The 26,786-nt window shown below is 35.0% G+C and overlaps 1 protein-coding gene across 4 annotated transcripts in view; it reads right to left on the bottom strand.

Annotated features, from left to right (window-relative positions):
• The window catches only part of Arhgap32 (Rho GTPase activating protein 32), a 203,565-nt gene that overhangs the window by 56,200 nt on the left and 120,579 nt on the right, over positions 1-26,786 (bottom strand). For 2 of the 4 annotated variants that reach the window (XM_005378544.2, XM_013511093.1), the window contains one exon: positions 21,498-21,579. In XM_005378544.2, the coding sequence (XP_005378601.1) occupies positions 21,498-21,579 (82 nt within the window). Of the gene's footprint in view, positions 1-8,181; positions 8,203-8,439; positions 8,648-21,497; positions 21,580-26,786 lie in introns of those variants that run through there. The other 2 variants (XM_005378546.2, XM_013511094.1) reach the window with 2 other exon arrangements.

The following is a 26,786-nucleotide window of genomic DNA, read 5'->3' on the forward strand; positions in this document are numbered from 1 at the left end:
GGGCTGTGGTGTGTGCATATTTTTTTTACCATATTCATAGTCTCTCCAATGATTTACCAATAATACACTCCCACAGGTTGTATTTCTAAGTTCCCATTTTTCACATCTTTGTTCTACTTTGTTCTATCAGATTGATTCACTTTGACAATGAGTATGAAAATATATTTCACTTTAATATGCGTTTCTGTGATTGATGGTTAGGGTAAGCATTGTTTCATGTGTTTATTGATCATTCAGTTTACCCTTTTAATGGAAAAACTCTTCATGCCCTTTGTCCAGTTTTCCGTTTGGCTGTCTTTTCCTTCTACATGGATGAAACTGAATACTTTTGTCAGTTTATCCCTGCAAAAATCTTTTCTGCAATCTTTTACACTGCAAAAATCTTTTCCAACTCTGTGAATTGCTTTTGTTGTACAAATTTTAAAATGTTCTTTAGTATGATTTCTTTTTCCAAAGTCATACTCATATTACCCTATTTCTTCTAAAATTTCTATTTTTTCATGTTAGTTTCCTTTCCTATTTCTTGACTGGAATGGTTTTTATGTCTTTAGTATAAGGTAGAGATATAGTTTTACTATTTTCTCATATGTATAACCAATTAGTACATCTCCTTTAATTGAAAAATTAAACAATTTTGTCTACTAATTTGTAAAATTGATTCTATTTTACATGAAAGGAGTTTGTTTCAGGATCTCTCAGTTCTATTATTTCTTTGCATCAACCCCTCACTTTGTTCATTTCCACCACTTTATATGTTTTAATATTTGGAAAGATGAGTCCCTCCACTTACTCTTACAGTCTTCAAAATTATCTTGATATTTTTAGCCCTTTACCATTTTATGTGAATTTTAGAATCAGTATGTCAAATTATGGAGTGAAAAGCTTTGAGAATGTCACCGGAAGCTGTACTGAATTACAGATTATTTTGAGCTTTCTCATTCATGAAATAGCCTATCTTTCTACTTAAGATTCTCTTATATTTGTCAATAAATTTTTCTAGCTTTTTCCCATGAAGGTCTACATACTATTGTTAGGAAATTTATAATTTTTTATTTCTATTATAAATAGTATGTATTTTCTAAATTACATTTTAAAATAATTTATTTCTATATACAAATACAAATACCATAATGGCTGAAAGTATTCTCAGAAGTCAGCTCTCCAGGATTCCAATCTTACCTCTGCAGCTTCTAGCTTGTGTGATTGTATACAAAGTAACTGAACTTGTAGTAGTTCATTTTCCTTATCTATGAAAAAGTTAAAAATTGTAACTGCTCAATAACTTTTTATCACAATTAAATGAGTTACAAATATAAAGAACTTAGTGTTAGGCAGAAAAAATAAATGTTAGCTGCTATTATCATTGTATTTTTCTTTTATTAAAAATATGTTGGCTTATGTTATTACTTCTTAGAATTATTTCTAAGGATTATTTCTTAAAATTAATAGAGATACACAGAGTAGAAATTTTATCTTTCCCTTATTTATTTATTTATTGATTTATTTTTGTTTAACTTTATTGGCTCTCCAAAAAAATGCTTATGTTGCTCCTGATTTTTAAGTAGATTGCTTCTTTTATGTCTCCAAAGAACAAAACTGGTGTTTTTGGAGGGTAGAAACCATAAATATAAAGAAATTCCTTTTTCCTGATTGTTAAGATATACATAAAATAAACCAGTGTTGACTTTCAATAAGTGACTTCTCTGCATTTACTAAATGATCTTTTAGTGTGCCTTATTTAAGTTTTAAGTTTTGAATTCAGTGAACTACAGTTATAGTCACTTTTAAAAATTCTTGATTTTATATTTATTTGACAAATCCTCTTTACTCCTACTTCCTCTGTATTCTTTTTAGAGATGTAAGTGCAATGGACTGGACAATATGAAACAACATAAGAAGTGAAAATGTAAACATTGGAATTGAATTTCTAGAGAACTTTAGAGGGTGCAAGTGATGAAAAGGAATTCTAAAAAATGGAAAAACTATGGTGGGTGGCAGATGTCTTAAATAGTGGCAAAAGAAAATGACAGAGATTAACAATTACAGTCTTAAATGGGTAAATTGTGTTAGTGTTTTTTAAATTTATTAAAAAGGATATTGGCAGGAGACACAAGAATTAAATTACTTTTAGCACATCTTGTCATATACCCTGAAAGGATTTTTGGGCAACAAAGAGATAAAGCTTTGAACAAATTTAATTAGCATGTAGCTAGGAAACACAATTATTTAGTCTATAACTCTGGACATATCATTAAATTGGGTTAAATTTAAGGAAACTTTGACTTGCAAATAGTTCAACTCAAAGGAAGCTTTGATTCACTTTTATTGACTCTACAAACAAATTGGGTAAAGAAAAATTTCTAGATAGTTCAACAAAATTCTAATGTGACTCAAATGTTAAAGAAAGTGAACTTATAACTTTTTTCAATAACTGAGATATAGAATTTCTTATAACTTTTCCTCTTTTATAGTATTAAGTGGCCTTAATATAAATAAAGCCTCTAGGATGAATAATGTTATATCAGAAGTTCTTTATATCATTATTAAGTGAATGACTAAAAATACACATGAATAATTTTGATGAAAAGTTCTTTTCAGTTTTATAGAAAATATCCTCCACATCAGAGTGAAGGAGTTTCTTGCAATAACATGGTTATTTTAACATAAAATTTAACAAAGCTATATTGAAGATATACTGACATTATAAATACTCAATACGTATTTGCCAAACTGAACATACATAGGAAAGAACCATAATCTCTCCAACTCAATGAAACAGATTGTTAGATTTGTATTTATATCTATATACTTCTTCCTCACCTTCTTCAAAATACAAAACAAAATTAAAAACCAAATAGGGGCCATTGTTTTGAAGCAGTTGGTACTCTGAGACATATACATGAAGTATACTACATTATTTGTTGAATGAGAGAATGCACAGTAATGTCAAAGATTATATATGTGGGATAGAATATGAGTATCAATGATATGTATGCTGCTTTTTCAGAGTAAGTTCTATTTGATAAAATAAGGTCACGCCCAAGAAATTCCACTGCTGTCTCAACTTTTTCTTTGTACATTTTCTAGTTTATTTTGTCCAGGATCAGCCCTCTCTTCTTCTTCCCCCACTGGCCTTAAATGTTCATGTCAGATCAGTTATAGGGTATAAAATATAATGACCTCCGCACTACATTCTGTGTAATGACCTAACTGTACTAAGAGTTAGCAGAATAATGACACTATTTTGTTTTTGTTGTTGTTGCTGCTGTTGCTGCAGCAATGAGCTCAAATCCAGAGCTTCATGAATACTAGGGAAGCACTCTTCATCATTGAGCATCCCTGGACCCAGTAGAAAGACACCTTATACCTTTCCTCACTTCTAGATATATGTGTCTAATTATCATGATAATCTAGTACCCAAATTTCAACTTTGCGTATTTGCTGCTCTCCTATACTACTGGGTATTTGGTACTATCCTATATCTAAATGTATAGATTATATAAAGTAAAAATATAGAATAAGCATAAAATGTTGGCAATTCTTTCTGCAGACTTAAAAATACATATTTGAACCAATGACCCAGTAACTGAATGCTTTTCTGGCTTTCCAATGATAAGACAGATATAGATTGATTAATCCTTATCCAAAATGTGTGGGACTGGAAGTATCTCAGATTTCACTTTTTTCATATTCTAGGATATATACATGTATATTATGAGCAATTTGTAGGACAGAACATAAATCTGAACACAAACTTCACTTATGTTTCACATATACTATATACATAGCCTGAAGATAATTTTATACAATATTATAGTACACCTAGATTTTAATTGCAACTCACAACATGAGGGCTGGTGTGAAATTTTCCATTTATGTCATCCCTTTGGTGCTCAAAAATTTGGAGTTTTTCTTTATAGTGATGTTCAGTCTGCAGTCAGAACAAGGCCATCCATCCCATCATGCATCATGTTTTTTTGCTAAGCATGTACAGGGCATAAGGTTTTAGTCATAATTCTGCAAATAACTCATCATAAGATTTTAGGCAAGGAAAGTAACAAGTTTAGATCACAGTTTTCTTTCTTTGTTTTCTCTTTGTTTCTTTCTTTTTCTCTTTATTGCCCCCACCTCTCAACAGGGCCTCACTTTGGAGTTCAGGCTAACTTTGAACTGATTTTGTAGTCAAGACTGACCCTGAGGGGCTGGGGATTTAGCTCAGCGGCAAAAGCGCCTGCCTGGCAAGCGCAAGGTCGTGAGTTCGGTTCCCGGTACCGGAGAAAAACCTAAATAAATAAATAAAAAAAAAGACTGACCCTGAACTTATGGTGATCCTCCTGCTTCAGCCTCCTGAATTCTGGGATTACAGGTCTGTATCACAATGCCTAGCAAGATTTCAGTTTAACAATATGAAAAATGAGAAGTTTCACTAGGCAATACGAATTCTAGATTTCAACAAAAAACTTGAGAAATCATTAAGTAAATGAGAAAACAACATTCAAACAAGATAAAAAGCCTTACTCTATAGAGTTATATTTGTTTTATAACAATTTATCAGGAGAATAAAGAGACATTTAAACTTCCATGGAGAGCCTTGTAAAAAAGAAACTAGGCCTTCTAAATCATTTTGGGAAAGGCTGGCAATAAGAATTTAAGACAAAAAGATTACGACTAAAGGTTATTACTTAATGTATAGTATATTACGTTTAGCACTTTTTAAATTACTTTGGTCTATGAATGTTTAAAATAGTAATAAGGAGTTTTTATATAACTATATATAACTACATCCAGTACTTGATACATAACTGGACCATCTTCAATAGTTAAAAGACATTCACAGCTGTTGATCATGCCATATGATACGCTGTTGTTTATTTACCTCCAGATTCTTGGACAGCAGTACAACGGTCATTTGTAATACTGCGTTTATTAGACCTGCCATTATAGACTTTATAAAGATTAATTTTTGATCTAAGTTTTAGGAATTCAGTGTAATAAAAGAAAAAAAAAGGTCAATTTTATCTATAAAACTCACAACTTCTGAACACTATATATTCTACCAGGCTTGTTCAAAAATCAGAATCCTTACTTCTCTTTACGAACCATGAAATTTAGCTTTCATTTTTAAAATGAGGAATATAATAGCTGTTGAGTTTTGTATTTCATGCCCTTCTTCCCCAAGTGTGTGTGTATATATTTTACATACATGTATACATCCAAGATATTCTTTAGATATATTGAGCCTCAAACATTCATGTTCTGTTGAAGTTACTGAGGAACAGGAAAGTACACAATCACTTTTGCTCAACATACTATAAACAATTTTAGAAGTAAGAGAAAAAACACAGTTCTCTAAGTAAGTGATACAGGTAACAGCTGTAAGAAGCTGCAGCAGAGAAAATCTCTGGGAGCAGTATGAGGTTCTGGAATGTGGACAGCTACACTTTGATATGTGAACATTCCAACCTCAAAGGGAGGAAACCAGGTATCCCAGAAATGCCATGTTCACTGGACGTGGTTTTTGAAACAGCACTGGCAGTGGTAACTCTTGACTGAAAAATGGGTAAGCTACTGACAGTTACATAAGCCCAATAGACTTTCATTTACTGATGAGGGAAAGGAAAAGCCATTTCAAAAGGCAATACTGACTGAAATACAAATGAAAAGGGCTACAGAAAATAAATCTGAAGTAAATTCTAGAAAAGAAACTTTCAGACACAGAAGAGAGAAGAACAATTCAATCAGAAAAAGAAAAAGCACAGAACAGGCAACTCATTTTGTAGACTGCCTAGCACAACTCATGCTGAATAACATGCCTAAAATGCTTGGATATCTAAATAAAACTCTCTCTTCTCCAAGGTTAAGAACGAAACCAAAGCCACACCATGCTGCTTCCCTTCTCAGAGGAGCACACAAATCATGACAACACCCAGCCTGAATGTACTGCAGCTTTAAAATTCATGCTCCCTGGGAAAGTGGTTCATAGGTTAAGATAAGACCCTCTTATTATCAATGTTTAGACATTTACTTTTCCAGAACCTACAGACTTTTGTTACAAAGAATGCTCAAATTTATATTATGTGATTTGAGGTTGGTATGAATAAGCTATAGTTTTTTATTCTCCTCAAAGTGTTAACTGATTTTTATTTTAAAAATGTAATTACAAATTGAAGTAAATGTGAGTTGTTTGCTCCTCAACACTACAAAAACAAAGTAAAGTGTTTTTTTTTTTTTAATTTGGCAACTACCAGTTCAGTTATTATATAAAAGACTATGACTAATTTAATTTCTAAAAACAGAACAAAAGGAAGATTTGCATTTTACCAGAAGCAAGTAGGAGGAAACATAAGGTGTCTAGAAATTCCTGATGCTAGAAGTATTTTAAAACTATAATGGGACATAATATACACATTATAGATCTTTAAACCTGTTAAGCATTTCTAAATTGTCTGGGTTCTCATTTTTCCAGCACAAATTAGTAGTATTTCCTAAGAAGCTTAAAATATAGTATTTTTCAGGAAGATGATAACATATTTGCTCATAAAAATTAAAGTATAGTAAACACATAGCTTACATCAAATGTAACAGGACCTTTAAAATACTGCATTAAGTTCTAGAAATCTGAAACTGTAGAACTTTAATCTTGATGTAACAACTTCTGTAAATTATTTTTTAATTAGATTAAAATACAATCATATTGACTTTAGCACCACATAATCCTTTGCATTTTATTACTACAAAGTCTGGTGTGGAATACTGATATGGTCATAGATGGTTTTTGTGGGGGATTTTTGCTTTTGTATTTTTTTTTAATTCTGGAGGAAGTGAAGGGGAAAAGGTCTATATGCAGAGTATAGTACTAATGATGAAAGTTTCGTAAAGGCAAAGGTCTTGGAATCTTTCTCTACCAAAGATCTGACCCTTAGCATGGTAAATTAAGTGTAGAGGCTTTGAACTCAGACCTAGGGGTTAGAGTCCCACCCGTAATCACTTCCTAACTGCAAGATTTCAAGCAAATTATTTACTGAAATCATGACTCTTTTCATTCTGCAATGGGAACAACCATAACAGTTGTCACTCAAGATTTCTATGACGCTTACATGAAATGTAAGCAGCCAAGCACTTAACATGTAAGTGTGGCCAAATGGAAGGTAACATTCTTAAGTACTATTTCCTTTTGAGAATGCCTTCCTGGGACAGGGCTAATTAGGAAACAAATTTAGTTTTCCAGACCAAATGTAATTAAGTCTGGCTATACATCCCCAACTGAGAACTGGGCTCACTAAGGATGTATACAAACACAGGACCATTTCAAGTTTTTCCTCGTGTAGTTTCCTTAAATGTAAACTTAACCTAAGTGATTTTAGATTTCTGCTCTCTTCTACTGAATATCATAAAATACTTTACAATACTTAGATGTTTTCAGAGCATTATCATCTTACAGGTGCTTTTTTAAAAAGCTGGCCTCTGAAAAAGAACTCCAGATTGTGAAATCCTATATTTGTGGTTTTGAAAATTAAAAATATTAATTATTATTTAAGCAATGCAACAATTTCTTAACAAGAAAAATATGCAACTCCTTAATAGGGCATTTGTGAGTAAAGAAAAAATATTGGTCCTTCGTGTTATTTTAATAACATAACAGAATGAAAGCCATTTATCACCAAGATCTAAAGAAAAACCACATAAATATGAATTACTATCTTAGTAGTAAAACCTGAGAGTTGATACAAAATGTTTTATGGACAGAGATGGCCACTTTTGCTAATGCCAAAGGGGTGGGTACACAATGCCTGAAGGAAAAGGGCAGAAGGGTTACTTCCTTGTGCTAAGTAGCCTTTTTACAGTCTGCTGCACTCTCTTAAGTCAATCAGTGCTGCCTATTTTCCTCTAATTAATCACTGAAATATTATTAGCCCACCAGGAAAAAAATTTAAAAAATAAAAATGTATATACGTTGGTTAAGACATAAAGGCACTGTTCTTTTAATCATAAAAACTTTTACTAATCTCATGTCTGGAAAACATTAAGAAATAAGCTGACTGCAAAAAGGAAAACAGGCATAAAACTGACTAGGAAAACAATACCTACATGGTACAATTAACAAAACCCTATTTCAACAAATGAGACAAATATTAAGCTCAATTATCCAATTTCTAGATAATTACATAATGAACCACTCACCTGAGTAACCAAGGTAACCCGTGCCCCAAATATAATCTAAAAATAGACTCAGTGAAATATTCCAAATGTTGCCTGAATCAAATATTTGAATGACTGATTGAGGTCTCCTTAGCTCTTGCTTCTATACAAGCTTTAGGATCAATATGTAAAATTATCCTAAGTGGCTATATTTAGCAGTAAACTCCACAGGAAAGGACAGCTCTGCATTCTGTGCAGAAGCACAGAGAATGGATCTCAGTTACCTTTGCCCCACCTTACCCAGCACAGACGACTCCTGCTCAGGTCCCCCCAAGTAGCGTGGAGTAGGTGCCAGCTGTTTCAGCCCCTCTGTCAGCAGCGTGTTTCTCAGCCCAGATTTCAGCCAGCCAGGCTGGAGCCAGAAGCCAGGAGCCAGGGCGTGCAAGAGTTTCCTCTAGAGCTCAATCCTCCTCTCTCAGCAGGAACTGCTTGTGCAACTCTCGGAAGCCTGGAGCTCACGCTTGCAGAACCGGCTTCACCAGCACCCGGCTCCGCCCATCAGCCTCACACCAGGTGAGCGTTTCCTGTGCAGGAAACGCCCCAGTGAAGCTTGAAACTGACATACAACTGCGTCCTGCACCTTTCCAAAAGTTACTATTCAGCTGCTTCCTATTGTATTTGTTAAGTCTATGGAAGACAGGTGTCTCAGACACAAATGACCGCACTTTAGGCCCCTGAGAAAATTAGGTAAGTGGTCAAGGAGGAAGTATTGGTAGAAAAAGGTTGAATCAGGAAACTAACAGCAACAGGCTAAGTAAACAACCCACTCAGTAGCTTTGCTGATAATAAGCTATGATTGTTATTCCACTAACATGTTCTTTAAAAAGTATCAATTTACACAGCCTTGGTGCGAAAACTGAAAGATAATCTCTTACTGCATCTCTTAGAGGAAAAGACTGCTATGCAACTGAAAATCCAGAAGGAAATCAAGTTCCTGAGGATGCACTTCACCCACTGCCCAGGTATAAAACAGGGATCTGTACTTCACTCATGGGGCCTCAAGGTGTGCTTCTCCACCACGAGAAACATACATTAGCAAAAGCAAACATCCTTGGTAACCACGCCAAGCCAGTCTTAAACTGTGACTCTCTAAAACATTAGTTTTCTGCATAAATGCAACACATTCAAGAGATTCAATACTTACACTAAATAATATCACTGAACTGTGCTAACCCTATTAGAATTAAAGAAACAAATGAACTAGAAAACACATGTATTTTTGGTTCCAAATGACCTTTTACTAATTCCAATGTAAATTCTACTTCTAGGTAGTGTGTCTTTAACAAAATAATGCTATTCCATTTTTGTTATACTGTTATATATGCCAGGTATTATTCTACTTCAATTATTCATCAAATCGGGCATGGTGGTGTGCACCTGTAATCCCAGTACTCTGGGAAGCTGAGGCAAGAGGACTGCAAATTCAAGCCCAGATTGAGCAATTCAGCATTTTAGTGAAACTGTGTTTCAAAGTAATAAATTAAAAATGGGCTGGAATACAGTTTAGTATAAAGGTTTTGGGTGCAATTCTAGTACTTCAAGAAAAAAAAATCATCATAAACCTAGAAATGGATTCTATTACTACTTCATTTCATGGATGAAGAAATGAAGGCTGAGAGGTTAAGCAACTGCCAAGATGGCACAACTGGTAACTGACATGGATGAGATACCCAGGGAGAATTCATCGTATGCCATGCCAAAGTCTGATGCTGCTGACTGAAATTTATTCTCTCTTGAACATTGCTCTGAATGTAACATTGCTGATAAATGGTAGGCCACATAAAGAAAATAAGGAATTAATGTGATTATAAAATATGAAAGACCACAATGAATTCCATTACGTGGCAGGAACAAAACATTAATTTTTTACCACTGGAACAATTGTGGATTTATGGAATTTCTTAACCTAGAAATGAGGCTCTTAAAATGTATTCATAGTGGAGAAAGCAAACCCACACTTCTGTAATTTCAAACACCACTTCCTTCTAACCCCTTCTTCAGTCAATACTAAACACATATAAGGGGTAGCAAGGGAAAAAGAAAAGAAAGGAGAAAGAGGAAGAAAGAGAAAGAACAGAAGTAGGGAAAGGGAGAAGAAAACAATTTTGAATGTATAAATGTAGAATGTACAGAAGCCACTCTGGGAATACTTAGTATAATTCATGAGCTCCTCATATTACCTGAGATAAACACAGATTGGAATAACTAAACTTCACAACAGTTTGCTTGCATTTGAAAGAATTGCATAATTAATGACAGTAACTCTCACCTAATACCTAAAAGACTGCTCTCTATGGCATATAAAATGCATGGTAAGAAAACGAGAGGTACAAAACCCTAGAGATTTGGAGTTTACATTGTGCAAATTCTTCCAGCTCCACAGCCAACATCCAGAATCAGATCACTTTTCCCTTTCACAGATCCCAAAATGGGCTAATGCACTACCATCTCTTGCCTGGCTCATTTCAGTACCCACTCCCAGTCTCTATTCTTCAAACTATCCTTGCCTGTTCTTCATTCAGCAACGAAAATGCCCCTTTGAGCAAGGTAAATCAGCAGGCCCCCCAAGGGAATTGCACTTCTCCTTCTCACCCTCATCATTCTATCTCCCTCTAGCTTGACGTGGCCCTCCTACTCACTGATCTTTCAAAGAGTTAGACAGATATCCAAGTCAGTATTTCACTACTTCCTGACTCCTTGTCAAGAGGGCTGTTTTCCCAGCTACGTGCATGTCCTCACTTCATCTCTTTCAGGTCTTTGCTCAGAAAGAAGTAGCCTTCTAATGAGCCCTTCCCTGACCATCTGGACCTCCTGGAATTAAAACCCTGCATGAACTACATCCCAGCACTTTCCAGTCTCTGTATTCATTTCCTGGTTTTATTTTTCTGCATAGCGTTTACCCATCATGCCGTATATTATACTTGTTTGTCATCTCTCTTGCTTTCATTTCAGAATGAGATCAGTCACCAGAATACACCATTTCCAAATGAGCGACACAAACAACAGCTCCTGTAGGCCAAGGTGCAGTTGGGAACAGCATCATCACACCTCAGGTCCCATGCCAGAACTGCTGAATCATGACCTACAGTGTTACGAGATCTCTCGGGAAGAGCTGAATGCACAATGAAGTTTGTGAAGCAAAGGCATCCTAAGGCACTTCAGGAAGGGGAAAGTAGGGAAGCAAGGGAAGGGGAAACTCAAAGTATTCTGGCAGAAGAGTAAGGAAGTATGTTACTAAAGTTGATTACAGATTTTAAAAAAGGAAAGAAAGAAATAGGGCACAAAGATAATTACTTAAAATTATCTATGTGCCTAGACTAATAATGATTTTGTACATAATTCTGGCACAGAGGCAAATGACTAAAGTTTTCTGAAGATAAGGGTTATATAAGTTGTATTCTAACCATTTTTATTTAGTAGCAATTATTAGGATGGATTCACTCAATAGGCATTAACTGTGCAATTATTCTGTGAGGCGATAAAGATGAATGAGACTATTTGCCATCTATAAGAGAGCAAAATTTGGTGATGTGAAATAACTCCTATTAGATTTGCCCAGGGTTAGGGAGAGATGGGTCAGCGAAGTTCTCACAGAAGTGAATTATGGGGGCTGGGGATTTAGCTCAGCGGCACAGTGTCTGCCTGGCAACCACGATGTCGTGAGTTCAATTCCCAGTACCAGAAAAAAAAAAAAAGAAGTGAATTATGGCCTGAGTCCTGAAATAAAAAGGGAGCTTCAAGTGTTAAAATAAGGAAGAGGGCATTTCACCCTCTAGAAACAACAGGAGCAAAGGGCAAATTCTGAAGCCAAGTGACACATTCAGAACACTGAGTAGATTCTGTCCCAGGGCACAGGGAAAATGACTACCATAGGAGTGCAGAAAGGAAGGACAGCTAGAAACACCACAATAAAATAGTTTGGAGTTACGCTTTATACACAGCGAGGAAAGGCCAAAAGATGATTGAATTAAAGAAAAATTAGAAAGAATGGCGAAAAAAAAATTGAAAATTAAGTAGATTCCTTAAGCAATTCTCTTTATCCTCACTCACTTTAGCCCCCGTTTTTGGTCCCAATTTCTATTCTGTTCATATTGCCCTGGTAAAAATTCAAGTATGCATATTTTTTTACTCCTGCTGTATTACATATGTATTTGGGGGTGTGTATGTGAGAGAGAACAAAGTTCATCTCTATTCAATACTCTATAGTGAGAAGAAATTGGGGTTTGAACTAATTAACTGCATGTGAATTAACTATGTTAAGTGCCTGGAATAGTGCCTGGCACATAGTAAGGCCAGAATGAATGTTAGCCATGATTACTATTAGGTTCAGAAGATTTCAATAAGCCCCACTTGTGAGGCCTGAGGCAAGTCTCTTCAGCCTTGTGCTCCATTTGTTTAAAAAGGGGTAGAATGGGATAAGATGGAAATACATTCCTTATCTCTACCACCTCACAGAGTTGCACTGAGACTGAAGTCCAATTAAACTATCACAAGTATTCGTGAACTCTAAAGCATTTTACACATATGTTGCATTATAGAAGGAGTAAATATTATCTTGACCTGCCCTTTTGAAACACATCCAGGGAGAAAACTTCCCCAGGCATTCCTGAATGTTCGTATTTCCTGGCCTCCTTGGACACTGATTTTAGTATCTGATTCTTAAAAGTATTAGCTTCTAGAATACAAGTAAACATATGTGCAATGGGAAAAACATTCAATATAACACTCCAAAAAGGAAGAGCAAAAACCTTGATCTCTTCAACTCTGTGTGTGTGTATGTGTGTGTGAGTAACTTCTTACTAAAGTGACATGCAAACAACATGGCTAAGAAAGAGCAAAGGGCTGGAAAACCAAAGGAAAAACAAAAGCAAGGAAATAAAAATATAGAAAAGCTGTCATTAGGCAAAACTGCAAGGAAACAAGGTAACAGAGGACCAGTTGCTTGAAAGAACACTAACATGATTTTTTTTTCCTTTTTTATCTAAAGTAGCTCAAGTAGTCAAGAGGCAGAGCCCTTGCCTAGAATGCCTGAGGCCCTGGGTTAGATGGGGCAGGGATGGGGCGCTTAGATAAAGTACTTACCTAACATGCCTGAAGTTTGATCCCTAGCAGTACATACACACACAATTTTGAATAAATATATTTTTCATTAGTTATTTTAATCACTAAACCTTTCCCCCAAATAAAATCCCAGCCATTTCTATGTCTGCTAAACAAAAACAAAAAAAACCTCCGGTATCACCCCCCCCTCAAAAAAAAAGGGGGGGAGAAAAATACATGTTGCAAGCTCTATTTAAGTGACCACTCAAAAAATCCCTTTCTCCCACCACAGCACTATTTTTTTCTCCCACTATGTTTTTTTTTTCAGGTGGTACACTGTGATACATCAGCATGTAGATTTGTATAAAACAGTATCTCCATAAATTAAATAGATCTAATTTCTACCATTCATGATTTTCAGGAGTAGATAAACAGAAATTAATGAATAATAACCACTGACATATCCAGGAGTTTTAAGTGCCTTATCTTCAAGCCTGGAAAGAATCTTACCTCACCTTTTAGGTAAGGAAATTCAAAATAAGAGAAGAAAATCAAACAATGCATATAAAAACAGGTAAAATCTGCACAAGTATTAAAACCCAAGAAAACCTGAGTTCCTCTTTTCAATTGTACTGCTTTTTACACAATTATGCAAATTAAATATCTGTGTTAAAGACAGTGTTACAAAGCTGTCCACTTTATGGAAAGGGTGTATTAAGAATGACCCCCTCCATTTAATTATTAGGACACAGAAGAGTTAGGAGATTACAATTTATTGCTCATATTTTATAAAGAAATACATGCTAACTGTAAAGGATTTAAACAATACAGAAGCAAAGAGAAGAAAAAATAAAATGTCTCATTATTTCAATAGTTCCATTCTCCTTCCTAGTTAGGTATGCATATCTTTCCAGATTTCCTTCTATAAATTTACAAACCTACAAAGGTTAGTAAGGATGCAGATTCTCAAGTACTGCTAGTGAGCACATGCTTTGGAACAATCATTGTTTGGCACTGTCTGCTGAACTTGACATACATGTATGTGCCCAGAAGCCCCCGTGGTTCCAGATACAGATACATAGAAATTCATGTATGTGTGTTAAGAGACATATATGGGAATGTTCATAACAGCTTTATGCTCAGTTACCAAAATCTCGAAAAATTCAAGACTATCCATGGTGGAATGCAGAAATTAACATTAAGTGAATTCCTTTAAACCGATGAGAATGAGTTAACAGTGTATCTCCAAAAAAAAAATTAAGCTGAAATACCAGACACACACCCTTCCTTTCACTGTATTGTTTCATTAAAAACATGCTATAGTGTTCAAATCCTGACTTGAAGAAGGTTCTGTGGTGTCTGAAGTTAGGGTAGTAGTATGTTTCCAGAGCAACTGGGAGTAGATGATTGGCATGAGCTAGAGAAAATTCTGGAAAATGACTTCTGGTAATATTCTGTTGACAGGTAGTGATTATACAGGAATAGCATCTTTTCATTTGCTTGTTGCCTACTTGTATATCTTTTTTAGAGAAAAATCTATTTAAGTCTTTTGCCACTGTTTTAATTGGTCACTCTGCAGTTTTAAAAATACTCCTCCTATGCCCATGACTATTCTTTGCACCGTTGCTTTAACACACAAATGTTAGAAATAACACTTTCAAAATACATTTCATCTTCATACTGTAAATACTTTGCAACCATCAAAAAGGACAAAGTAGAGGTCTGACTTAGCCAGGAAAATTGTTAAAAGAAAAAACACTGTGGAGCAGTATAACCTACTGTACCTTCTACTACCCTAACTTCAAACACCACAGAACCTTCTTCAAGTCAGGATTTGAACACTATAGCATGTTTTTATGAAACGATACAGTGAAAGGAAGGGTGTGTGTCTGGTATTTCAGCTTATTATTTTTTTTTTTTTTTGGAGATACACTGTTAACTCATTCTCATCGGTTTAAAGGAATTCACTTAATGTTAATTTCTGCATTCCACCAGGGATAGTCTTGAGTTTTTCGAGTTTTCGATAACTGAGCATAAAGCTGTTGTAAACATTCCTGTGCACGTCTCTTAACACACATATATGGATTTCTATGTATCTGTATCTGGAACCACAGGGGCTTCTGGGCACATACATGTATGTCAAGTTCAGCAGACAGTACCAAACCATGATTGTTCCAAAGCATGTGCTCACTAGCAGTACTTGAGAATCTGCATCCTTACTAACCTTTGGTGCCATTATTCTTAAATTTTAAACATTCTGGTGGTTATGTAACAGGTAGTGAATTTAGGCTTTATTTTGCATTTTCCTAAAGATTAATGATGTTGAACACCTTGTCATATGTTTATTGAGAATGTTGGATATTTATTGTAGAGTACCTGAGTTTTCCCTAACTTAAAAAAAGTTTTTCTTTTTCTTACTGATTCTTTACATACTGTGATTACAAGGCCTTTGTGAGATATATGTTCTGTAAATATCTTATCCACTTTATGATTTGCCCTTACATAGCATATTGTGATGAATTTCTTAATTAAGTTTAATTATTAAGCTTTCAGTTATAATAAGTCCTTTTTATGTCTAGACCAAGGTCACAGAAATTTTCTATTGTATCAACTTTTAAAGGTTTTATTGTTTTCCCTTCACATACAAGTTGTACAGATCTATAATTCTCCTGTAAAGTATTTTTTTGCCTGGAGTTAAATAAGAATCAGACTTCTCTTTTGTTTACATTCAGATATCTGCTGACCCAGAACTCTTTAATGAAGTGACTGTTCTTTTGACACTGCCATTAATCAAATATCTATAAAAATTACTTATAAGTGAAAGATATCTGTGGATTCTAGTCTGTTTCACTGATCTATTTGTCTATCTTTGCATTCATACCAGTGTCTTAATTAGTGAAATTTTAAAAATAAATTTTTGTATCTATTACAGTAAGTTTCCCACTTACTGGTTCTTTAAAGCTGTCTTAGGTGTTCTTGACTCTACATTTCCTTATAAATTTTAGAATCAGTTTAGAACCAGTCATCAATTTCTAAAAAAAAATCCCAACTCAAAGCCTGGACATTTATTAGAAATCTGCCCTGTTGAGGTCTGTCCTTCTATTTCTGTTCCTCTAGCACTGTGACTTCCTCTATCCCACAAGCAGATACCCTGGAATAATATCCCTGTATGCTAGGATCTCACCATTCATCCCAGGATGCTTTGTTCTTTTTCCGCTTAGCTCAACAACTGTTTAGAGCTTTATTAATTCTCTAAAACTTAAAAGAAGTATTTTCTATACTTCTGTCCATTTTTTCTAACTGTTCTCAAGAGAGAATGTCTATTTAAATCCTTAGTCTTCAATTTCCAGAAGTTCATGCCTCCAAGGTAAGCTTACTTCTCTTTTCTCTCCTCTTCCCCCTCCTCTTTCTTCCTAATAGATAAGGTAGACAGTGTCAAAAGATGCAGAATGCCAGCATGGAAATTATAAAAAAGACCAAACATTGGTCCTGGCAATGAGAACTATGATGTAAGAACTGAAGAATTTATTACATGGGCTTAAGGGAAGATTATACATAGCAGAAGAATGATTGAACTTGAAGGTAGGTCAGTGTGGGTGTGTCTGTAGGGGGAGATCTCCTAAGATCCATGAGAAAACATCAAGGAATGTAACTGGTGTATAAGGAAGAAGAAAGCAATGCCTACACAAAAAGAGGTATCTGAAGAGATAAGAGCTGAGGACACCCAAAACTTGATGGAAGATATCAATAAACAGATCCTTTGTAAATTCTAAGCAATATATACAAAGAAAAACATTTGCTTTCTCTTCCTTTCTTCCCCATTCTCAACATCAGTCTCACATTCTTCCATCAAACCATATCCCGTGGTGACAAACTAAACGATTTCTTATGGATCTGCTGCTGCTGCTTCTTCTCTCCTTTCTGTCTTCCACCTGCCTTTCCTCTCTCTTTTTTTATTTTCTTTAAGGCATCATAGATATTTGCTATCTCAGGATATGGTGACTCATTTTTATTTTCATATACACAAATAATTGAACATATTGAGAACATAAAGAACAGCTTTAAAAGGAAAAATTTTCCTATTACCCTCGTTGTGTAATAGTATAGGGGAGGTTTAAGTTCTTAGTCTCAAACTATAGCTGCATCTTTCAGATCTGCAATCTAACAGTCACAGATGGCAATGTTAAAAATAAATAGAACATTCAAGTTGTTTATACTGTAGGCAAAGACAGTTTTAAAGTGTGAAACAGGCCCATAGCTGACTGAATTTACATCATCCTTTTCAAAAATATACTAAGAATGCATATTTCCCTGTGCCAGCCCTAAAATGCTGCTCATCAAAGAAAAAACATTAGCTTTTGAAGGTGTGTTAAGTTTTTATACTAGTTACTAATACAGAATTAACAATGATTTTGGGGTTATTTTTATTAGAAGTGTCATTTCCCCCTTTGTAACATGAGAAAGTATTTAATTGATACACTTTGAATGCCAATATAAAACTAAGCATTAAAAAAGCAGATTTACAGGAGATCTCTGGGTAAATGCTATCAAAGATGATTAATAAAAGTTAAGTTTATACTACAGGAAGACGGATTAAAACAGTTCACTAGAAACTGCAGTTTTTGATGACAATTTTAGTCACTTCAAAAACAGTGACCACAAAAACCTATCATCTCAACACATACACCTACTGCCTTTTTAAAACAATCCAACACCCTTTTTATGAGAATGCTCAACAAACTGGAAACAGAAGGGGACACTTCTTCAGTCATTTATAATAAGGACCATCTATGAAATCCACCGCTGACATCTCATTCAATGCTGAGACAGTAGATGATTTTGTTGAATATTAGACATAAATCAAGGGGGCTTGTGCTTGAGGTTGTACACAACATTATACTAAGGATCCCACCAGGGCAATGCGGCAGGGAGAAAATTAATGAAAGGTATCTAGACTGAAAGGGAAGAACTCTGTTTGCTGATAACATGATTTTGTGTACAGAAAATCCCAAGGAACCCATTTTTAAACAATCAGAATAAACCATGCAGTAAGGCTTCAGGATACAAAATCAATACAAAAAACATTTCTACACACCTGCAATGAGCATTAATAAAATTAAAAATGCAATTCTATCTATAGTACCATCAAAGAGACAGAATATTTAAAAATAAATTTAATGAAAGATGCAAAACTAGATGGTAGGAAATGGCAGGAAGGAAAAGGGAAAGGGAAGTAAAAAGCATCAAGTTGTGATATGTGCATGTGTCAATTTCCTGTTTTGAACGTATTTATCATGTACTACAAACATACACTAATAAAAATTTATTATAAAAAATAAATTAGTAAACACTGAAAGAAATTAAAGATTATCTAAATAAATGGGGAAATATCCCATGTTTGGGAATTGGAAGACTTCATATTGTTAAAATGGTAACATTTCTGAAAATTATACACAGATACAATATTTAGTCCCTTATCACAACCCCAGCTGACTTTTTTGTAAAATTAACAGGGTGATTCTAAAATTCATACAGAATCACAAGGGACTCAAAAAAGCCTACCTAACCTATTAAAAGAAGAATAAAGTTCAGGATTTATACTTCCTGATTGCAAAACTTAATATAAAACAACAATAAGTAAGACAGGGTGGAACTGGCATAGGAACAGACATATAGATCAATGAAACAAAACTGAAAGTCCAGAAATCAGCTCATGTGTCTAAGGTCAATTGATTTTTACAAGGATGTCGACACCACTAAGCGGGGGGAAAATTATATTTTCAACAAATAGTGCTGGGACAACTGACTGAATTTCCACGACGTTGAGCCCCTGCCTTTACATTACACATAAAAATTAGTTTTAAAAAACGGATCTTAAATTAACTTGTAAAAAACTATAACTATAAACTCAGAAGAAAATGTTAAAGATAATCTTTATAAACTTGGGCTAATCAATATCTTCTTAGAAGACACCAAATGCATATGCAACAAAAGAGAAATAAACAGGATTTTATCAAAATTAAACTTTTTTGCTTCAGTGGATACCATCAATAAAGTGAAAGACAACTCCTAAAATGGAGGAAAAACATGTAAATCATTATTATCTGGTAAAGAACTTACATCTAGAATATATAAGGAAAACTTATAACTCAACGGTAAAAAGTCAAATAACCCAATTAAAAATGGGCAAAGAATCTGAATAGACATTTATCTAAAGAAAATATGTAAATTGCCAACAAACATACACTAAGATGTTGAGCAATAACACCTCTCAGGGAAATGCAAATTAAAACCACAGTGAGATACTTCACACCTGCAAAGATGGCAATAAAAAAAGCTAAGTAAGTTTTGGCAAGAAAATGGAGCAACTAGAACTCTCATACACTTTACGTGGGACCACAAAATGGTACAAATCACAGTTCATCAAAAAGTTCAATTTAGAGTTCTTATATGATTGAGCAATTCCACTCCCTAGACATGTACCTGAGAAAGATTAAAACATATATTCACACAAAATATACACAAATGTTCATAGCAGCCCAAAATGGAAACAACCTAAATGAACAAATAAAATACAATATATGCATATAATGGAACAGCATTCAGACATTTTAAAAAAGAAACGTTCTATAGCATAGATGAACCCTAAAAACACTGTCAATATGTGAAAGAAGCTAGTCATCAAAACCATATAATGTATCATTGCACTTATACAAAATATCCAGAATAGGGAAAACTGGAGACAGAAAGTAACTTATTGGTTGCTTAGGGCATGTGGTGGTGGTGGTTAAGCAGATGAGAAGAAATGTCTGTTAATGAATGCCAGATTTCTTTTTAGAGTAATGAAGATGTTCTAAAATTTACCATGATAATAGCTGTATAATTCTGAATATACTAAAAAACACAGAATTATGTAATTTAAAAGGGTGAATTTCATTGTATGTGAATTACATCACAATTATTTAAGGTGGTAATTTGAAAGTGACTAATGCCATATTTTAGAAAAGAAGTCTACAGTCATCACAATTACTAATGAACACTTACCAAGCAAAAACCCATATAGAAAGTCTTTTTATTAAAAAAACAATAACAACAACAACAAAAAAAAACAACTTACTAGTTTACCCAAGTCAGGATAAAATTGCCTTAAAAATAACTGAGAATCTTTGGCTCAAGTAAAAGGGCAAAGAACTTGGTTTTGAAGTACTTTCTTTTTCTTTGTGGTTGCAGGAATCGAACTTGGTACTTTGCGCTTGCCAAGCAGGCACTTGTGGTGCTGAGCTATATCCCCAGCCCCTAAAGTACTTTCTTTACAGAGCAATAAATTTAGTCTTCCTAAAATAAATTCTTATGAGAGAAATGGGAACAATTCCCCAACATTATATGAAGAAATGGACTTTGAAAAGGGTTATTACCTTCTACTTTTACCTAAATTGTCTATAAGAGGATTGACCTGTGTATCATTTGGGAGCAAAAGTGGAAAACTATTGAATAAGCAAGAATAAACTTTTTTTCTCCCTCAATCTTATATATAGGTCTTATACCCTAAATATATAGTAAGGAAAAGCAACACAAATTCTGAGGTCCAAATTTTTTTTTTTTTCTCCTTTTACTTGCAGGGAGGGAAAGGACAGAAGAAATGGAATTAAGAAAAATAAATTCGATTACTTCTTCCCTTTAAATTTTTTCAGTTTTTGTTTTATTTTTTTAAATTTACTTCAGATCAAACATTTCTACACGAAGTATTTTGCAGAATCTTGCCCAGATTACATCATACCAATAAATATAAAAATTCCAGTTTTCTTATATAATACTCTGCAATACTGCTTTAATAGAAGTAACAAGAAATGCTGTTTAAAATAGTTTTGATGGTCAAAGGCACTGATAAAATATACATTGCCTTCAAATATTAATTTCTAGTTAATCATACTGTTCCCATATTAGTTCTTTAAAACTTTAAGTCAATTTATTCAATAATAAACTATTTTCCAACTGTTTCATTATAAAAGCATATAGTAACAAAGCTTAACAGAGCACACAGTTCTTTTAAATTGCCTAAGAATTTGAATGCATACAAACCCTTGTGAAATGATCAACAGAGAAATAAGATATTTAAAAATCAAAACCATATAAAACTAAGAATGCATATTATACCAATAAATATAAAGAAGGGCAAAATAAAGTGAAGAGAACTGGAAGAGAACATCTGCATTTTTGATCAGTTCATCAGAAACACACCAATGAGACAGCATACTTACCTGGCTTTGGCACTGAGTTGGTCACTGACTGGGGAATTTTCTGGTTAATTAACTCAACACAATGTCCAGGGAAGAGTCCCACCTAAAGAGAAGCAACAAACAGAGGATTTCAAACCAGCAAGAAGACCAGTATGTGAACACTGCCAAATCAATTCCAGTAATGTACTCCACAGACCCTCCCAAATGATTCTACTATTCCAAGATTCTCAATAGCAGATGATGCCAATTACACAAACAAATAATAAAACAATCTGTTGCTATGCATATCTAAAGTTATGTGGGGGGTTCTATCCAAATATCTAGGTCTGCCTTTTTAGTTTCAGTCTTTAATTTCTCAACTTTCTTTTATTCCAATGAAAATATTTAGTGTGACAAGCTAGACATGCACTCAGTAATATTCTTACTGCTTAATAATTTACTTTGCTGAAATCTCAATCTAGTTATATAGCCATCTCGGTTATCAACTATTGCTTACTGTCTTCTTTGTAATTTTTTAAAAAAATTAACACTATACCAAAAATCAGCTTTTTTTCTAAATTTTCTCTTTAGTCTCCTATAGGTTTTATGAAAAAAACAAACAAACAAACATAATTAAACAAATTTCTCAAACACTCTTTTAAGATGCTGGTGATCCCTGCTGTGCAAGAGCAGCAGCATGGGAACAGCAAAAGTGACACAGGAGGCCATGGCCAATCTCAGCAGTGCTAACGGCCCCTGGCTTTGAAAACCGTATCACATTGACCTCACAGCAAAAATCGCCTGGATGGCTTCAGTCAGAATCCTAATGAGGACTATGTGGAAAATATTGAAGTTCCAGATCATCTAGAGATACTGTGCGGACAACAGAATAAATACAGAGATAAACACCCTGGAAAAAAGTAACAAGGAAATCTTTACCAATATTTATAGATGTTTCCTTAGATAGGACATAACTGGGCTGCCATGCAGCAGATGTTAAAGCTGAAACATGAAAACTGCATCACGTTGTATTTCCCTCTGTTGACACACTCTGGGAAAGAATGAGACAGTTTTCCAAGAGCGTGACTCATCAAGAAGTTTTGAGCTGTATAATTTCCATCTGTGTGGGATTATTTTCACATATCCATTTGCTGCTTTCTTATTTCAATTCCTGGATCAATATTCTATGGTACTTCTTAAAATTATGAAGATGGAATGAATAATTATCAGCTGAAAGGGATTTATTGTGAGAATATCAGTTTTGCTTGAAATGATTTTTGTTTGGGAATCATAACATTCCTATTTGCACTGTCTTCTAAAATGCTTTATGTATATGTTTTACCAGTGAAATTTTATAACATATTCTATTTGACTTCCTTTTTCACTAAACAAGCAGAAGTCTTCTAAGACTGATTGGAACCAGGAAATACTAAACTTGAAAAATTCTTCCCATTTTCTCTTGAATGGGTCCTAGCAAAGGGCATGAAGTACACTGGTTAACAGTGCAGACTTGAAAAGTGTGAGGCCTGGGTTCAATCCTAAATCTGCCTCTTACTAGACAAGCTGTAGAACTTAGCATCTGTATAATTCAGTTTCTCTGTCTAAATATTATAATGATAATAGCTACCCACATAAGGGTTTTATAGGAATTTAATGGATTTGCATACATAAAGTATATATAGTAAGCACTTGTTCAATGTTATCTGTCACTATCCTAGTATGTTGGATACCAGAAGACCTAGAGATTCTAGCTCCTCCCCACCAAATGGATAGGACACATAATGCTTCCCATCTTTTTGGTGTGTATGCTTAGGTTTCCTCACTCTCAAATAGTGTATTTCCATAAAATCCTAATTCATTTTAATTTATAAACATCTATGAAGTGCCACAGAGATAAGATCAGGTTCTAAACTTGACCCATCCATTTCCTAAACTAGGCTATGCTAGCTGAAACAAACTACTTAATTTCTTAATTTGTAAGTTTAAGAATACACTACATACATATCAAGCGTTTATGGGAAAGCACCCATCCTAGCTTCTAATTTCAAGTATCTTTGAGCAAATAAAAACTAATTTTCCATTACTCACAAAGACTGAATAAAGCTTAATGAACTTCTCAGGAAACTGTATCATCTATGTTATATTTTCATCTCTTAAATTTGTCCCAGTGCATTAGTTTTAGATGTTTGGAGGAGAGCTATTTTGTACTATGAGGAGAGCTACAGTGGGTACATCTAATGCCTAACTCTAATCCCTGGCCTCTTGCTTCCCTTTCTTATGTCATATAATAGTGACACAGTTAGGCACCATGATGGTGGGACAGAAGATTTGGAATGACAAAATAAACTCCTGGGCACAATAAACTTGCCTTTGTGACATGGAATGCTTCAAAAGACCCATCATGAGATCCTGATCAAACCATAAAGGTGGAATAGAAATGCCCTCTAGCTTCACTTGCTCTTGGCCAACTAAAATCACTAATTTTGGAGGTGCTGTAGATAACACCTCTGATGTAGGGGTTATGAGAACAGTTTCCGAGGTTATTTCCCTGAGACCTAAATGCCACTTTTGCCGACAACACTTTATTTTCACTTGGGCTTGTAGATATCTAATGGGGACTAACATGGGATAAAAGGCTTGGCATCTCTATCTTCATAGCGCACCTGTTCCCTTTGCTGTCTCAACCTTTGAGTTATATTTCACTCAGCTCTGCATGTAGGCATGCTATCATTTAAGAAATGTTTCTCCAAGAGTTCATATAGGGCTAATTTAGCCTAATGACTGTGGGAGCCGACATGTATGTGTTTCTTGTATTCTACTCTTGTGCTTTCTCAATAGCTCAAGCACTGAACACCCTGTAGCTCTCTCACAAGTTTAGTCAAGATGATGACACCAGCTGCAAGAGTAACTCAGCAGTTCCTGGACAAAGCTGACTGTCAATTAGCCCACCAAGCACAAGACTGGCAAGCTTCGCACAGGATAATGTTTCCAGATACATAAAAATACAACAGCCTCTCAGACAAGTTGGCTGTGACCACCTGGTAGTCCAAGTCCATCAAAAGAAGAAATACCTTTTAAAACCATGCCCCTGGCCAATGAAAATTACCAGATTTTAGCTCACTCTGGCAAATCAATCAAACCTGTTGTGACAGCTAACTGTGTCAACTTGAGTAACAAATGACCAACTAAATTAGATCAGTACAGTTCTGAGTGTGGCTGAAGAGACTTACTGAAGACAAGACCCACTCTGGGTCTGAGTGACAGCAACCAATAGGCTTGCCACCTAAATGGAGTAAAAGGAAATAATGAAGGAAGGTTCACTTCTGTTTTTTCAGAGGACTTCCAGTCTTAACCTTCACCTTGGATGTTGTCTCCTGACTTCCAGTGCAGATTCTTCAGCTTCCAGCACAAAGCTTTTACTCTCTACTGCAGATCCTTCAGCCTCCTGATACAGACTTGCACAGGACACTACAGTGAGATCCAGGCCCTTGACTGGATCCTTCAGCTCTGCAGCTCACAGACAGCCCTTTTGTACTCTTCTATACCTGACTCTGTAGGTGGTCATTATAAGCCAATCTTACATATTCTTAAATTCTTATGTATCTGTATATCTTGCATTAAATATTTGTCTAGCAAGCATTAACTGATACACCTACTCCTCTCTGTTCTGTGAGCAGCACCTTGGTCCCTCTCTCAACCAACTGCTGACTCCTTTAAGCCAAAGTTTCAACTTGGCTAAAACCTCCTATCCTCTTCTCCAGCAAAGCTGTGCCTACACAGTTCACATGCTTGCAATACCTGTCCTCTTCTCATTTCTATCATCTCTGCATCAAAACATCTTACCATCTAAGATCAATGCTACTAAATATTAGCTAAACTAATAAATCCAGTTTCCCACTCTTTGGACTCAGGAAGCCAAGGTACATGGAAATGCAACACTAGGCTATGTTCCTGCTATAAATGCTCCACCTTCTATCAATGCATATGTTATGACTGGATCTGTAGCAGCCACCACTTGATCACAACAAAAAAAGCCTGAGATAATCTTAGAGGCTTTTCCTATCATTAAGCTGCTGACTCAACAGTAACAATCAGCTATACTTTCTCTTCACTTCTCTGTTTTTAAAGCCAAAAATATTCCTAATGGTTAAGTGGACTTTTATTAAAAGTGTTTTATAAATCCATGAAAGTCAATCTATTTTCCTTTTACAAAATTTCCACCATAAAAGATGAAACTGTTTTCTGCTGAAAATATTATACATGACAATGTAACTCCAAAAATGCAGTCAATGAATATTATACTTTTCTGATGAATAATTAAACTAGTAATTTACCTTTCATAAAATATAAACAATTCTGATAAACTCCAAATGTCCACAGATAAAAGTGACTGAAACACTGACAATATGAGCTACTAACTGCATCACTTTGCTTCATATTTTAATCTTTCTGCAGCAATGGTGGAAAGGGAGAGAAGAATTAGGAATATCATCAGTGATATTCCTGAGTCAAAATGAAATCACGTCTAGGAAGAGGATAGAAGAGAGAGAAATAACCACCACCTGGTGTCCACAGTGGTAGACAAACAAGTAACAAAACCACGGTCATAGAAGTGTTATGGTATTGATCTAAAATATCTCCCCAAAGTCTCAGAAAGTGACTGGAGCACTAGGGCTTTGACTTATCAGCTGACACACTGGTAAGTTCATAGCTGAAAGGGCTATTAGGAGGTGGTGCCTAATTGGAGGAAGTAGGTCACAGGGAGTGGATGTGACTAAGAAGTGTTTAACTTTTATCAGGCTCTTTCCCTCTCTCTGCTTCTGGTCTGCCATGAGATGAACAGCTTTCCCCTGCAATGTCCTTCTCCATGATGTTTCTGCTATGCCACCGGCTGGAAAGCAGTGATGCCCACTGAATGCAGACTTGGAGCTATGAAATCTTGAGCCTAAATAAAACTTTCTTCCTTTAAATTACTTACGCATGTCATACAATTTGTCCCAGTAACAAAAATGTGACTAATGCTAGAAGGAAATGAACAATTTGGAGATATGGGCATATAGGAAAGAGTGAGGGCCTTGGTAATGTTCTCTCAAGTCTTTGACATAAAGTGAGAAGCAGCCAAGACACCACTGTAGGGGCTGGGGATTTAGCTCAGCGGCACAGCGCCTGCCTGGCAAGTGCAAGTTCGTGAGTTAGATTCCCGGTACCGGAAAAAAACAAAAACAAAAACAAGACACTACTGTATCCCACAGTATGCTGGTCACTGTTTAACAACTGGCCCCATGAGAGAAAGACTTAATTTATGGTATTTGTGTTATAAATGCTCTTTTA

The sequence above is a fragment of the Chinchilla lanigera genome, unplaced genomic scaffold (genome assembly GCF_000276665.1).
Source record: "Chinchilla lanigera isolate Chin_1 unplaced genomic scaffold, ChiLan1.0 scaffold00011, whole genome shotgun sequence".
In the NCBI taxonomy this organism is placed as follows: Eukaryota; Metazoa; Chordata; class Mammalia; order Rodentia; family Chinchillidae; genus Chinchilla; species Chinchilla lanigera.